The following is a 16,880-nucleotide window of genomic DNA, read 5'->3' as shown; positions in this document are numbered from 1 at the left end:
AATATGGCAATGCAAAGAGCTTGAGGCTGGAGCATGCTCGGTGAGTCCTGGGGAAAATCAAATTAAGTGAACAAAACACGTTCTAGAAACAGTACATATGCAATGATCCTAATTCATTGGCAAAGAAAGTAATGTGAGATTGTAAACATGTGCTACGTCAGAGGGGAAGTTGGGAGAGGAAACTTAGGTTTTTTTTTTTAAGCTCTTGGGAGTGGTGGATGGGCCCCTTTGTGACCACCCTTAAGCCAAGGATCCCCAGAAAACATCAAATACGTACTTCCCATTAGTTTTCTCTCTCCAGGTGACACTGAAGACAGGAAGGGCCCAGGTCAGAAGACAGGTGGGTTCTGCTGACTCTGAATTCTACTCTGGGGACTCGGACTCCTTTCCCCCACTCCTCCGATGCCCTTTCTCCATTCAATTCATGATTTTCTTTCCAGGCCCTGACCTGGCCTCAGCTCCTGGGCGAGGAAGCTATGGGCCTCCTGTGCGCAGGGCCTCTGAGGCACGAATGAGTTCATCCAGCCGGGATTCAGAAAGCTGGGACCACAGCCACGGTGGGACCAGCGGTGACCCCAGCCGGAGCCCAGCAGGTGAGAGGGATGCACAAATCCAGGCAAGCTTCCTGGATGAGGAGAATCAAAAGGAAAGGGGAGGACAGTGTTTTTATTCATTTATTAATTGGCACTTGGTAGACATTCAATGAACACTTGTTGAATGAGTAAGAGAGTAAGTGAGTAAATGAATGGATGGATGGGTGGATGGATGGATGAACAAGGACCTGGATAAACAAGCAAATGACAGTGCTAATGCAGGACCCTGCGACAAGACCTGGGAATCGGTAAGCCCCAGCCAGAGGTGGCAAAGCACTTTCTGTCATGAGCATTCGAGCATCTCTCCAGTGAAAAAGTTCTGAATTCAGGAGAGATGGGATCCTGCCCAGTGAGGTAAGAGAGGACAGGGCATTCTTCCAGGAATGTCAGACCTTCTGGGTACCAGGAACTGCTGGTTGTATCATTGCCATTTGATCCCCCAACAGCTTGGCAGGAGACAGTAGCCTCTAACAGTCTCAGGTAGACTCCAGAAACCAAATGCCTGAGTTCAAACCCTGGCTCTGCTACTAACCAGCCAAGAGCAGGCATTAGGTGAGCTCCTTAACCCCTCTGTGCCTCAGTTTCCCCATTTGTAAAGTGGAGCTAATAAAGCGCCCACATCATAGGGTGTAGAGATTAAATACATTCTTATAAATAGATATTAACTCATTATTATCAAGTCAGTAGAGTTGTTGCCTCCATGAAGCATCTGAGAGAGGGTGAGTGACCAGCCCAAAGAGATACACAGGTCATGAAAGAAAAGGATGGGGTGCAAAGCTTGGTCCACATGAAGAAGTCTTTCGATAATAATAAAGTAATATCAACATCCGTCGACTGTTGAGCATCTACTACATGCCAGGCACTGTTCTGAGCACTTTGCATCATTGCATCTCCACCACAGCCCTATCCAATGTTACTCTCATTTGACAGATGAGGAGACTGAGGCCCAGAGAAGGTAGGTCATTTGTGCAAGTTCACAGATGTTGGAAGTAACATCACAGAATCTGTGTTTTCAACACCTGTGTTGCTGCTGGGACTTGCCCAAGGGGAATCTGAATATTGGAAAGAGAGCACACACGGAAGGGAAGAGAAGAGGGTCTGAAAGAGCTGAGAATGTCAGGGGGCTGCATCTAGTTTACATCCAGAGGATGTGCCTCATGCAAGCTTCTTCCTGTTTTGACTCTGTGTGTGTGTGTGTGTGTGTGTGTGTGTGTGTGTGTGTGTGTAACATGACAGGCTGTTTCCTCTCTTTTCCCCTGCAGGTTTGAGACGGGCTAACTCAGTCCAGGCCTCTAAACCTACTCCGGCCTCGACGCAGAGCCCAGCACCTCCTCAGCCTGGACAGCCAGGTACCTGCCACCCACCCACCTGCCCAGATTGTTACTCAGCTGTGACCTCCCATCCTTGCCTGCAGAACCCGCTGGGATTTCTGCAAAGCTGCAGCCACCACCATATCCTAAACTCCTCTAAGACCCTTAGAGTGAATAATCCTCCAGGTGGGAAGCGGGCAGGGGTGGGATGGAGAGGGGCAGTGTACCCACCCAAACGTGAGAAGTGAGGGTACCTCATCCCTCAGTGTTGCCCACCTCCAGACATTGTCACTTCGCTTTCACAACTTTTACCACCTGCCCTACCATCTACCCTCTTACTTCCTTAATATTTTTCTTCAGGTTAGCCCTCCTTTAAAAACATAATTGAGAGAAGCTGTTATCATAAATTCTCTCTCAAGGAAATTTTAAGGACCTCGGACTTTAGTAAATCACAGACATTCTCAGAAGAGTATGTGAGATTCGGGGAGAAATGGTGGACAGAGATTCATAATATGAGAAACTCTAAACAAATATGGCTTGTGTAAAGCAATAGAAAATAATGCCTGCTTGGTGTAGTTAAAATTGTGTTATTTTAAAAGAACCCAGAATGGCTTTCTCACTGTGTCATTGAACGTTACTTCATCCCTACATCCCAAGCGTTGAAAATGTAGTTGCAGAGAATCCTCTGGACCAGTAATGACCCTGTAACAATGGTAGACTCAAAAGATAAACTTGCCCATTACCCTACAAATGATTCTCACTCCATGAGTTCATCAACCTCATAACAGCCAGCAAAACATGAAGAGCTGGTATCACCATCCCCATTTCACAGAGGAGGAAGCTGAGGCCCAGGAAGGAAGGAAGGATTGGGGCTTGAACCCAGACCTTTCTGACCCCAGAATGCCCTCCCTATGGGACCATTTCTGCAACCTTGGATACCTCCCAACATCACCTGCTGCCTCTGGGCCTGTGTCCACAGCTGTGAAATGAGGGGGGCTCGGGGCAAGCACCCGAATGATGCCACCTTCTCTGTTCCAACCTTCTTTCTCTCTCTGCCCCACTGAGGGCCCCCAGGAGGCAGCAGACCCAGTCCCGGGCCAGCCGGACGATTTCCAGATCAGAGACCAGGCAAGTGTTTGCTACTTTCTATGCCTTCACAGGTGACCACCTCTGTCCCATCAGAGAGAGAGAGAGAGAGAGAGAGAGAAGAGAGGGAGGGGGAGCAGGGGCTGCCAGCCGTCAGCACATTCTGCATCCTGAGACGTATGTGATGAGCTCTAAGGGACCCCCCTAATTCCAAAACTCTAGCGAGTCCACACTAAGGTCTGATAGAGAGAAAACGACAATATATACAGTGATTAAGAGCACGCACTGCCTAGATTCAAATCACTGCCTCTTCACTTCCCGACTGTGTGACCCTGGGCAAGTCACTCACTTTCCCTGAGCCTCAGTTTCCTTATCTCTAAAATGGGGATAGTACAAGGACTTACCTCTCAGAATTGTTGGAAGGATTAAATAAACTGATTCATATAAAACTGTAGCACGTGGCCTGCAGAGTATGACGATCACTCCAAGTGACCGTGATTGTTGCATGTGACACACAAGCAGCAGGAGCATCACCAGCCACTACGATGTACTCACTGCTGTCTTCTGCCTCAGCTGCTACTCTAAGCGCTGCACGTATAGTTTAAAATTTTTAAATAAGAGCTACTATTATTTGAGCACCTTCAGGTATTAAAATTCCCATCTTACAGGTGAGAAAACTGAGGCTCAAAGACAAGTGCTGTGCTCCAGGTCACACCCCTGAGATTCAAATCCAGGCTGTCTAGTGGGGAGGGTAGAGCTCAGTGGTAGAGCGCCTGCCTAGCATGCACGAGGTCCTGGGGTCAATCCCCAGAGCCTCCATTAAATAAATAAATAAACCTAATTATTTTACACCCCCACCCCCGCAAAAAAGGACAAATCCAGGCTGTCTGGCTTCAGAGCCCACAGCATTGAGGGCTCTCAGTGGGTTCTGTTTTGCCTCCATTTGAATGAATCAGCTCGTGGGACTTGTTATAAAACAGATTCCCAGGTCCCAGTGCACTGCCCACAGATTCTCCGTGGGGCCAGGGAACCTGCAGTTTTGCAAGCCTTCCTTGATGGCTTTGACAGAGGCAACATTCTGAGAGCCGGCGAATGGCGTGAGGTGGCCCCCGTCAACTGGAAGGGATACTCCTCGGTTGCAGGGCTGGGGTGATCCTGGGGCAAGGCTCACCCAGCACCTGGCGCCCGTGGGTGCCTGTCACTCGCAGTAATACCGCAGCTGCCTCCTTCCCACCCTCCCTGCTTCTCCTCTGCAGAGGTGGCTCCTGGCGACCCTGGCTATACAGGGGCCACCGCCCCACCCCAGGAGGAGAGAACAGGGGGCGTTGGGGGCTACTTGGCAGCCGGAGCGAGGGAAGACCGTGCGGGCCACCCTCCAGGCCCCTACTCCCAAGCGTGTGCTGCTGCTCCCCAGCCGGCCGCGGCCCCTGCCCGCCAGCCCCCACCCCAGGAGGAGGAGGAGGAGGAAGCCAACAGCTACGATTCAGATGAAGCAAGTAGGTGAAGCTAAATGGAGGGGTGGCTGGGGAAAGTTGCTTTAGGGGTTGCCCCCAGGGAAACAAGAATGGCTCTGGGGACAGCCCTGTACACTCACCAGCCCCCTAATATACCAATAACTATTAATAAATTATTAACCAAGTTACAAAAATACAAATTCGTATTACTACCTTCATAAAATGACATCAGCTTTCTAAAGTGTAGCTGCTATATGTATAAATATTTTATTGTTGTAAAATACATCAGCGTTACCATTTACATCATTTTTAAGAGTACAATTCAGCTGCACTCACAGTGTTCTATTTGGCGACTCCATAGAATGATCATGTGACCCTGCAGTTTCCACTCCTAGGAACGTATATAGGTATCTATGCATTTTAATATTTTCCCAAACTCTTTAATGTGTGCCTTCTAAAAGTCACTTTTTAACCATGACTTAAAATAGTCTGATATTTCTCTTGCATCCATCCATTCAGTGATTTGTAAAGTGCCTACTCTTTGCCTCTCCCACTCAGACCCCAAGTCCTAGGGAGACACACACACACACACCCCCCACCAGCAGCATTTCTCCTGGGTGTGGCTGGGAGCAGCAGGGGAGAGCTGGGGTGGCCTTTGTGAGCTGGACAGAAGCATGGATGGGTAGTGTCTGGGCCCGGTACATGTTGTAGGGTTGGAGGGACATTCCAAGAGCTCCTGGTCAGATGGGCAGCCTGGATCCACTTAGAAGAAATGGACCAAGGGCTGTAACCGGCAGAATGGCTTTGGCCCTTCAAGTCACTTGTCCTCGTTGTAAAAGGGGAAGCAAATACCGTCTCCCACGCAGGGTGAGGGGAGGGTTTACTGAGGTACCTCCTGAAAAAGGGCTTCATAAACTGGAAATCATTACTATTACATAGTGCTAAACACACACGAGGAATTACTGCTGTGTGATATGCTCATCAGAAGCAATGACCGTCAACACTTGATGAGCACTTATTTCGTGCCAGGCACTTTTCTAAGTGTGTTACATGCATGTGCTCAGTTTAATCGTCCCAGTGAGCCTGGGAATAGTAGATTTTCCTATTCCTGTTTCACAGATAGGGAGACAAAGGACCGGAGATGTTCAGGGGCTTGTCCAGGTTCACATGGCCAGTGAGTAGAGTGGCTGACGGTCAGTCTCATTGCTGTAGCAGGTCAGAGGCCAGACCTGGTTGAAGTATCCGCTGCCCCATCTCCCCCAGAGGTCATGGGTCTGCAGTCTCAGGGGAAAGGAGTCCACGAGGAGCAGTCAACTGCAGGCTGTGTCTGCTCTGGAAATGCACCGTGTCTGCCATTCCACATCCTGGTCCTTCTGCCCCGAGCAGCGGCCACTGCTCCTTCCATCTGTCAGCTTTCAGTGTGTCTTTACTGTCCTGCTCAGCCTGGATGTTCCCTCCCAGGCTGTTTCTGTCCACTGTTATAAGCTGTCCCAGTGATTTATAAACAAGCCTGTCTCTATACTCAACTCACTCATTCACTCATCTCTATATTTGACAAGTATTTACTGAGCACCTACTAGGTTCCTCTAAACTATTCTAAGTGCTAGGGATACCATGGCCAAAAAAATGACAGACAAGATGGCTCTAACTAACATTCTGGTGAAGAGAAAGAGTTGACATACCAATGAGTTCATTTCAAATAAAGGTAGAGGACCAGGAAGGAAATAAAACAGGGCAAATGACCATGAGGGTGGCTTCTTTAGATGGAGCAATCAGGAAGGGCTTCTCTGAGGAGGTGACATTTTAGCTGAGATGTGGATAATGAGAAGGCACCAGCTATATGAGGATCTAGAGAGAGAGCATTCTAGGCAGAGGCAACAGCAAATGCTGAGACTCATTTATTCCTTCAGCAGGTAAGGGAGCACCAGCCTTGTGCCTTGCACTCTGCCCAGTGGGGACATAGCAGTTAACAAAGCAGTCACAGCCCTTGCCCTCAGGGCACTCTCAACGTAGCAGGATGGAAGTCATTAACTAGGCAATTGCACAAATGATTTAACTAATCACAGAAATGCTGAGGACTCCAAAGAAGAAGAGGGTCTGCCAGGAAGGGGAGTCCAGAGAAGGGACTGAGTCTTTAACGCCTCACCCAACCAGGCACAGATTTAGTGCTCGGGAAATGTTTGTTGAATGACTAAATGAGTGTCCTCTTGGTGCCTGCCTCTTTCCTCTTCAGCCACCCTGGGTGCCCTGGAGTTCAGCCTTCTGTACGACCAGGACAACAGCTCCCTGCACTGCACCATCATAAAGGCCAAGGTGGGTGAGGGGCCAAGCTGAGGACCACTCAGGACGCTCTGGCATTTTTAGGGGACTCGGGGAGGTCATGGGTCACCAGGCCTGCCTCCTGTCAGTCTGTGACAGTGACAGTGATGAGAAAGGAGCAGGAATTAACCATGGCCGATTCCTTTGGGGGAGGACTTCCTTGGGGGATGGTCCCAGAGGGGTTTCACTTAACTGCAGCTGCCTCCCCGGACGGAGGCAACCAGGCTTCAAGGGCAGAGCCGAGATCTGCCCAGTCCTACCCACAGCCTCTGGAGGGGACCACAGAGGTGCCATCTGGGAGGCAACGACAGCCTGACTTGACAGCTGACTTGCAGCTGAACAGCTCCTTCTGCAGATGTGGCCGTCAGGCTGGAGCAGCAGACTGAGTCGGAGGTCTGTTGTTGCAGATGCAAGGACAGTAACGTGGGCTCCCAAGGGGGTGGGAAAGGCAAACCAGATTGGAAAAGCATCTCCATGCTGCAGGCTCGAGGGAGAGTGAGCCAGCTCAACTCCAGCCCCCAAAGAATGCTGGCTGATGCCAGTGCAAATCTCAGGAAGTAATTGACTAGGATCTCCCCCACACCCCAAGTCAGGACTCAGAAACCAGACTTCCTGGGTTCAAATACCAGCTCTACCGCCCTTAGCTGTGTGATTTGAGGGAAGTTACTTAACCTCTCTGTGCTCAGTGTGCCCATTCGTAAATCAGGGTTAACAACAGAGCCTCTCCCATAAGGATGATGGTGAGTATTATGATGAAGGCAGCTGCATGTCCCAGTTTGCACAGATGGTTCGCAGCTATGCTCATTGTCTTGCTGAAATAATTAAGAACTCCTCCTTTTACTCACAAAGGATCCCAGTTTGGATGATCAATGATGTGTGAAATGCTTAACATAACTCCTAGAGCAGCACACCCAGGTCACTTCTTCAGCGAGCACCTACTATGTGTCATTCACTGGGACAAACACTTAGATGTGTTTATACCCCATCCCCCCAAAACACAGTGAGGTAAAGACCTACATTATCTTGTTTCATCTTCATAGGAACCTCTGAGATAGGGATTATTATTGGTCCCATTGTACAGATGGGAAAACTGAGGCTTAGGAAGTTAAAGCCTGGGGCCACACAGCTGGTAAGGGATAAAGCTGGATTTGAGTCCAGATGCAACAGTCTCAAGCTCTATGTCCTTAACCATTCATTCACAGCTCTACCTCCAGCTCCAGAAATAGGGGACAGTCACATGTTACAGCCCCCATGGGACAGGGGTACAAAAACTCAAAGGCTCAGGAGCTGGGCTGGTAATAGAATTGAGAAAAGTGTGTAAGACGTTAGGGAGTGACAGTAAATGTGGTAAAGTCTTGTGAACAGGATCCAAACAAAGATGTCCAAGTGCAGATTTGAAAAACACAGCGTCTGCCAATTTGCAACCTCACAGTCCAAACAGACATTCCAGAAATGTTTATTAAATACCTACTCTGTACCAGGCACTACCCTAAACACTGGGGGTATCAGAGTGAGTGAGTGTAGGCTGCACCTTCATGGGCTCTGTTGGGAAAATGGACAAGAAGCCACCACTACAGCATTTCTTGAGTATTATACACCCTCTGGGGCTTTCTCCAGATTATTTTATCCCATTTAATTTTCACAGGAAAGGTTCTGTCATCATTCCCATTTTACATATGGGGAAATTGAGACACAGAGAGATTAAGTGGACTTGCCCAGATCACACAGCCAGGAAGTGGTGGAGCTGGGATTTGAAGCAGTGCTGTCTGGCTCAAAGGCCTGTGCTCTTACTCACTTGGCTACCCGGCCAGATATCCCCCTTGCAAGCCACTTTTTGGCTTCTCTCCCGGTCTAGTAGAAGCAAACATCATTCATACTTACTCCCAAGGCCAGAGCTCAACCTTAACAGGTGGGATCTCATTTAATCCTCCAAGAATTCCATGAATCAGGGACTATGATCGGCCCCATTGAACAGATGAGGAAACTGAGGTCCCTGGAGATCACAGAATGCAAAACATGGGATTGGGGATTAATGTATGAGAGGGGACAGTGGGAGCCCACAGGTGAGACACCTGCCTCCGCCTGGGCAGAGGGGGGATGGACAGAGTGTATCTGAGCCCCAGGAATTTTGGAATTGCTCATATTAACGAGCCTAAATTAACTCCTATCCCAAACTCCTCTCCCACAGTATCACATTTGAGCCTCATGACAGCTCTGTGAGAGGGGGCCAGGCAGAGACTATGGTCCCTGTGACATGGATGGAGAAACTGAGATCTCAGAAGCGAGTGCAGGAGCCAGAACCCAGCCTCCTTCCCCTCGTCTTTCCTCCTCTCCTGCCCCTTCTGGGGCATGTCCTCACAGCCTCCCAGTAACTACCCAGCCTTGACCGGACACTTCCTAGGTGCCAGGACCTGGGCCAGGCACCTTACAGGTGGGATCACGTTTAAATCTCACCACCCAATGAAGCATCCCATTTGACAGGCAATGAAAACAAGGCTCAGAGAGGTTATAAAACTTGCCTAAAGTCACACAGCCAGTAAGTGACCTGGCCGGGCTTTAAACCCTGTTGGCCTGATTCCAGTGCTCATTCCAGGATACCACATGTTCCTTCTCTTTCCTTGGGAAAGGAAGCACACAGGGTGGACGGATGGCCATGCCCACTCCTATGGTAGCTGAGCGTCCAGCCCTCCCCAGGCCCTCAGGCTGTTGCCTCCTTCTCTTACAGGGACTGAAGCCCATGGATTCCAATGGCTTGGCTGATCCCTACGTTAAGCTGCACCTCCTGCCGGGAGCCAGCAAGGTACCATATGGCCTGGGCCTCTCGGCAAGCCAGGCACACGGGCTCTGGAAGGCATCCAAGGTTCCCAGCTTAGAGCCTAAAATAGACCTATCTGCCCCCAGACACCCTCCTCCCTGATTGACAAACTCCTTGCAACGAGTAAGGAATGGACCAGAGCCATTCTCCGTCAAGAGGCAGGGGTTCTGCTCATTTATCCAACTCAGAAACCGGGGATCCAGGAGAGAAGCAGGTGCCCTGATGCTGCCCTTGACCTGCCCAAATACCTTCAGTGGCTCCCCGGTGCCGACCTTGGTCCACCTCCCGCACTCAGTTTATGCCCCAGCCAAACTTCTCATCTCTCAACAGAAATCTCTCTCCAGATAACTTGAGAAAATGTTCTGTTATTAAAAGAAAATATACCCCCATGCCCCCCACCTTTCTCTTCTGCTTGCCTGCTGATCATTATTTTGCTCTGGGGAGGGAAGCTGGGATTAATTCTCCTTTCTTTGAATTGACCCACCAGGGGACATGGCAGGAAGTGGAAGCGTGCCTTCTTGGGTTTTATTTTTTGCTTTGTTGTGTTGATTTGACATGGATGCCCTGAAAATGAGGCTGACTGTATACTTGGTTACATGATTTTAAGAAAATGCCTTTCAAAAATCTGCAAGCATTAAATACCCTATAGGACAAAGAAGGACACACATGCGCGCCTACGTACATACTTTATGTCACTCTTTTAGGTTTGGATCAAGAAAAGGCAGTCCCGTCTGGCCATGTTGGCCACTACTCCTTCTACCTCCCCAGTGACATTTGCTTCTCCTTGACGCTCTCTCCTTTGCCCACTCCTAAAACCAAACCTACTTTGCCAAAGAGTCCAATCAATCATTTACATGTTAGTATGAATTAGATGTGTCACAGGCCACCAGCTGCATTTCTAGCCTTCACTCTTAGAGCAAAATGAAAAATGTTGTCCCCTCTAAGGAATTTCAGGTATGGAGGATACTATTTGGGGAAACAGGGAATCGTTCCAATATACCCAGAAATTATTTCCTCACTGCCTGGGAGTGGGTGACTCATTTCTGCCTCCCTGGCCTAGAAATAATATTGTTTCTCAAAAAAAATATCTCTTTGCTTTGTAATCTTTATGAAAAGTTCAAAGAGAGGGCCCAGCACCTGGAGGGAGGTGTGACCCAGTGTCCAGTGTTGGGAATGGACCCTGGAGGATGTCCCCCACTCTCTTGAGAGTGTGCATTTGGGAGGAACAGAGCCCCTGGACACTCCTAAGGGGAGTGGACTCCTGTCACCTGCCCACCCCAAAGAAGCCCAAAGGATGGGGCTGCAGAGCTAGCTCCCCATTGAGGCAGATGTCTGTCTGTCCATCTCTCTGCATTCTAGTCCAACAAGCTTCGTACAAAAACCCTGCGGAACACTCGAAACCCCATCTGGAACGAGACTCTGGTGTATCATGGCATCACGGACGAGGACATGCAGAGGAAGACCCTCAGGTGCCTGACGGGCTAGGGGCTGAGAGGGGACTGAGGCTGGCAGACCGAGGCATGCGTGGCTCATGGGGGCCACTCTTTAAAACATCTTGGAGTAGTTTTCCATTTCTTTATTTCTTCTAAAAAACAATCTATATTTCTGGCAGACACTTCTGAAAATACAGGTAAGTAGAACTGTTAACATCTTGGTGTCTGAACGTCTGGGTTTAACATGTGTCTGTGTGTGTGTGTGTGTGTTTGTATGCAAAAGTATTCTATAAAGTTGAGTGTTTATAAAAATGGGCCATCCTGTTAAGTGATCAGCCAGTTTCACTTAACCATATACGGTACTCATGCCACTGCATGTTCTACAATGTTGTATTAAAATGCATTTTAAATGATGTAAGTAATAAGCGAATACATTCTTCTTGTGAAGAATTACAGAGAAAGCAATGCTGCTTTTAAATGTTAGTTCCCTCCCCCAGCCTCAGTCTCCTCCTTCTGTGAGCCTGTGTATATTTGTTATATACATACACATACTATAAATAAACACACACTATATTGTTTACAACATAAGAAATGTCACATTATGTGTATCTGGAAATTGCCTTTTTTCTTGACAATGTATCTTGGGGTTATGGCCATGAGAAGACATTTAGAGCTACCTGATTTTTAAATGCCTCAGAGTATTCCACAGAATTGATTTATCACAGATTTTTTAAAATGTTTTATTATTAAATATTATGGTACAATAGCCAAGATGTGGAAGCAACCTAAATGTCCATTGACAGATGACTAGATAAAGAAGTCATGGTATGTTTATACAGTGGAATACTATTCAGCCATTAAAAAGGATAAAATAATGCCATTCGTAGCAACATGGATGGTCCTTGAGATTATCATTCTAAGTGAAGTAAGTCAGAAAGAGAAAGCAAAATACCATATGATATCACTTATATGTGGAATCTAAAAAAAGGACACAAATGAACTTATTTACCAAACAGAAACATACTCACAGACATAGAAAACAAAATTACAGTTAATGGGGGGAAAGGGCATGGGAAGGGATAAATCAGGAATTTGAGATTTGCAGATATTAACTACTGTATATAAAATAGATAAACAACAAGCTTGTACTGTACAGCGCAGGAAACTATATTCAATATCTTGTCGTAACCTATACTGAAAAAGAATATATATGTGTATGACTAAAACTTTATGCTGTACACCAGAAATTGATAAATTGTAAACTACCTATAATTAAATTTTTTTAAAAAAAGATAGTACTGCTCAGAATAAACAACTCTAAATTGAGAAAGGAAAAAACACTTGCGGATAAATAATAAATAAATAAATATTATGAATATACCGAAAAGTAGAGAATATAATAAAACAAACACCCATGAACCCAATATTCAATCTTTTAAAAATCTTAATATTTTGTTGTACTTGCTTCGGCTTTTTTGGGTAAGAAATAAAGCATGCCATAATTACCTCCCTCCCCCCAGATTAATTAATTAAGTAAGTAACTAAAAATAGAAAGAAATCAAGCACTACAGATGCAAATTGAAGCTCTTGTCTACTTTGTCCATAATTATGTATCTACAAACATTGCATGGTATTATTTGGCATTTTTAAATTTTTATGTAAATGCTTACCATTTTATTTAGCCAGTTCCCCTGTGGATGGACATTTAGATGCCTTCCAGCTTTCCTCTTTTACAAACAAATTTGTAATGAGCGCCCTTCATGCTTCCTTGTGTTCAGATGAGTATTTCCTTAGAACAGGAACAAAGGAGGACTATTTGGTGGATCATAGGATCTGTGGCGGGGTTATTTCTGCTTTTTCACAATTATAAACAAAACTGGGGTAAAGATCTTTATAGTGACGTATTTCTGCACTTATCTTCTGTCTTAGAGATAAATTCCTGTATGTGGCATTACTGGGTCCAAAATGGTGATTATTTTTAAGTCATTGGAGACACACTGTCCTGCAGAAGAATGGGGTTGCTTACAGCCTGTCCAGCTGAACAGAGACAGCTTCTTTTTCCAACTGTGTACAGTATGGGGCTTGGCAGGAAGCCGTTCTGGCCCTCCAGAACTTTGAGCACTGTTCAACAAATGTTGATGGCCAGGGAGCGAGGTGTTGTTAGTCTCTGTCTGCCCCCCATGCCTTGGGGGGACAAGTCCTGTCTTCCTCTTAGTATATGTCAGGCTGATTACTGTGTCTTGACTGGTCGTTTTGGCCTCTTAAGTGATCTTTCTCATGACCTGCTGTTTCTACACCTCTAGTCTGCTCAATGCTGTGCAGAGTGGATTAGAAAAGACAGGTTAGTGTTCTAGGATTCAGGAGACCTGGATTCAAATCCTGGTTCTGCCTCTTGCTAGGGAAAAAATGATTCAGCCTTAAAGTGGGAAACTTACAGGTTTGAGGGGAGGAAAAATTAATGAGGTCACTAAGCTCCTAGCCTCGCTTTGCAAAAGGTGGTGCTTAAATCGCCATGAAGTAGATGAAAAAGGGGGGCTGAACTTTATTCATCATCCGGGAAATATAAATTAAAACTACAAGAAGCGACTATGGCCCTCTCGGAAAGGCTCAAACTATAGACTGACACAATAAAGTTAGAAGGAAGAGCAACCAAAACCTGCAGAAACTGCTGGTAGGAGTATAACTGAGGGAACCCCTTTGGAAAACTGTTAAGAAGTTTCTACCGAGGCTAAACTTACGTGTAGTCCATGCATCAGCAATCCACTCCTAGGAAGGTACACGATAGCGGTATGTACACGTGCATACGGAAAGCCGCGAACACGGATGTCCCATTGCAGCCTCATTTGTAACAGCTAAAGACAGAGCTCAAAGGCAAGTGCCCATCCGTAACAAAATTATTATGGTATCTTTACACAATGGAATACGAAAAAAAGGACAAACTACTACAGACATGGATGAATCCCACAGACACAATGTTGAACAAAAGAAACCAAACATCAAAGAATCTCTATGTCTGATTTTATTTATATAAAGGTCAAAAACGAGGCACTGAATCTTGCCAAGAGGACGAGACCATGGTTATCTCTGAGGGAGGCAGTGACTAAGAGGGGTTGTGAGGTTCTCTGGGAGCTAGCGTGTTCTATATCTTGATCTGTCTGGGTGGTGTCTGCACGTGAGTGTATGCATATGCAAAAATGCAGCAAGCTAGAATTTTAAGATTTGCGCGAGTTACTGCTTGTTAAGTTATGCTACAATAAAGAATAAAAAGAACCTGACCTAGCGCTCAGTGAATAGGGAGTTGTACCATTCCCGTGCGCATCACACGCTCCAGTATCAATCACAGTTCTTAGCACACAGTAGGAGCTAATATATGCTCTTCCTTCTTCCCCCACCCTTTGTGGCCCCCACAGGATCTCTGTCTGTGATGAGGACAAATTTGGCCATAATGAGTTTATCGGAGAGACCAGATTCTCCCTCAAGAAACTGAAGCCGAACCAGAGGAAGAACTTCAATATCTGTCTGGAGCGGGTGATCCCGGTGAGTGCCTTTGCCCCGAGGGTTCTGTAGAGGAACAGAGTTGTGGGGTTTGGGGTGTTGCCTTCTTCGGGGCCAGCAAAGGATGTGATGATCTGTAGGTCACCAGACAGTAGAGGGGCTGTGGCATCTGTTGGGAGGAGGGTGAAGATTTCAGGTCAGAACATCGGGGTTGCATCCTGGCTATGCCTTTCACCAGTCCTGTGTTAGCACCACTTCTGAAGGGCCATGTGGTGTGGCAGGTTGGCCTGCCTGGGCGCAAAGCCCAGCTCTGCCATTTCCCAGCTCCCTGGCCTCACCAAGGGTCTGAACTATTCTGGACCTCAGTTTTCCTTATCTATAAAATGGGTATTACAACAACACCTGCCTCATAGGAGGGTTGTGTGAAAGGCATAATTAGAACAGAACCTAGTACACGATAAGCACTCATGAATTATTACTGTTAATATTATAGGAAATAATACTGCCTTACCCGCCTGTCAGTCATGAAGTTAAAAAGCATCATGCAGTTAAGCAGAAGTCAGGATAGCAAAGTGCCTAAGAGCGTGGGCTCTGGAGCTAGGCTCCCTGGGTTTGAATCCCAGTCTCTGCCACTTATAGTATAACCTGAGCCAAATTACTGAGTCTCTCTGTGCCTCCATTTTCACATCTGTAAAATGGGATAATGTAGTCCCAAAACCATAGGTCTCTTAAGGATTAATGTGAGAGCACATGTAAAGTGTTAGAACTGTTCCTGTGAGATGTGATGCTCACCTTTTGAGAAAGCTCGAGAACCAAATTGAGGTCGTTCCTTAGTCTGTGCTACAGAATATGGTGTGGCTCACAGGTCGTCCATCCTCAGGCTGACCATCTGGTGGGAGGATGCTACAGGACTCCCGCTCCTACCCTCCATGGCTTCCGCATGGGGAGCTGGCCCACTGCCCAGGGGGAGCAGGCACACAACAAGGCAAATTGCAAGGAGGAATTTACACTGAATGCCAGGCTCCCTATAAATCATTAAAGATGTGCCTGGCAGTGAAGCATTTCCTCTGGGTCTTTGCCTGATAACAGCTGGTTCTTCAGGCTTCCTCTTCCTCCCCTCCCTCAATGAGTCCAGTTGGTCAGGACAGGGGCCAGGCCCCCGTCTGGGTCATCATCTCCTGGGTCTGCCCACCTTGCCATGATGGCAGCAGCCACAGAACTCTGCTGATCATCTCCTTGGCTCTTTGCTTTAATCCCTCCCAGGGACAGCTCCCCTCATATGCCCCACCAAGGACAGGGCTGAAAAGGCTAGTCCTTAAGACCCCTGTGCCACTTCAGCCAGAGCAGAGGAAATTGTACCTGTCTTATTGGCTGTGTGACCTTGGGCAAGTGGTTTAACCACTCTGACCCTCAGTGTCTTCATCTGTAAAATGGGGATAGTAATACAGCCTACATCATAGGCTGCTGTGCATTGACATGGTCTCTTAAGTGGTTAGTGGTATATACATCTTAGCTAAAGGAAGGAAAGCTGAAGGGCCACAGAAGCTTGGCTCCCCGTGGCTCTGGATGCTAGTGGAGTGGTGAGGGGTTTCTGGTCTTTTTTCTATCAGGAGATGTGCCCCATAGACGATGCTATCTTTTGCTTCTATTTCTTTCCTTTAAGATGAAGCGTGCGGGGACCACCGGAACAGCCCGAGGCATGGCCCTTTATGAGGAGGAGGTGAGGCCTGAGTGGGTGTTGAAGCCAGTTGGGGTCTGGCATCCCCCTTTTCTCTCTCTCTCTGGCCTCTTTCCCACTCTTTCTCCCCAAACCATGAAAGGTACCCTTGCCCAAGGCATTAGAACATGAGACTAGGAGGCCACTTTTCCCATCTGGGGCCCCCAAGGTGGGGAAGCCCCATCCTCTCGCACACCCAGGAGACACCATTGAGGTCCTCGGCCCTGTCGGTCCTCTGCTGCCCTGGAGCAAAGCCATGTTCCCTCTGTGGAGACAGAGGGCAGGCTCTTTGCGCTGTGTGTCTGGCAGAGGCTGAGGATGGGCTGCAGGTCCATGCCCTCAGTCCAAGTTCCTCATGCCACCCCAGAGACTACACTTTGAGAAGACTGGTTGTAGCGGGGTGGGGAGTCTGGGCTCAGAGTCGGGCTAGGACCAGGGTCAAGCTCAGCCTATGATCAGAATCAGGCTCAATTCGTGTCTAAGCCAGAGTAAAGCTACTGGTCTCCCTGTGCCTGGAAATGGGCCCCCTCCCAGGAGGCTGGTGCATTCGCTCTCCATGGTGCTGATTGCACTGGCGCTGGCCCAGCTCTTCCTACTTGCCACAGGCTCTGTCTTAATGCTCACCATCCATACTGTCTGGACCCCTCCCCTCCTAGAC

At 47.6% G+C, this 16,880-nt stretch overlaps 1 protein-coding gene across 1 annotated transcript in view; it reads left to right on the top strand.

Annotated features, from left to right (window-relative positions):
- The window catches only part of RPH3A (rabphilin 3A), a 64,490-nt gene that overhangs the window by 40,401 nt on the left and 7,209 nt on the right, over positions 1-16,880 (top strand). The window contains exons 8-17 of the mRNA XM_072953313.1: positions 302-340; positions 441-593; positions 1,856-1,942; positions 2,969-3,031; positions 4,246-4,485; positions 6,677-6,756; positions 9,488-9,562; positions 10,937-11,046; positions 14,421-14,547; positions 16,169-16,225. Of these exons, the coding sequence (XP_072809414.1) occupies positions 302-340; positions 441-593; positions 1,856-1,942; positions 2,969-3,031; positions 4,246-4,485; positions 6,677-6,756; positions 9,488-9,562; positions 10,937-11,046; positions 14,421-14,547; positions 16,169-16,225 (1,031 nt within the window). The remainder of the gene's footprint in view (positions 1-301; positions 341-440; positions 594-1,855; positions 1,943-2,968; positions 3,032-4,245; positions 4,486-6,676; positions 6,757-9,487; positions 9,563-10,936; positions 11,047-14,420; positions 14,548-16,168; positions 16,226-16,880) is intronic.

The sequence above is a fragment of the Vicugna pacos genome, chromosome 32, assembly GCF_048564905.1.
Source record: "Vicugna pacos chromosome 32, VicPac4, whole genome shotgun sequence".
In the NCBI taxonomy this organism is placed as follows: domain Eukaryota; kingdom Metazoa; phylum Chordata; class Mammalia; order Artiodactyla; family Camelidae; genus Vicugna; species Vicugna pacos.
Note: the sequence above shows the minus strand (reverse complement) of the source record. Positions and strands in the feature narration are given on the sequence as shown.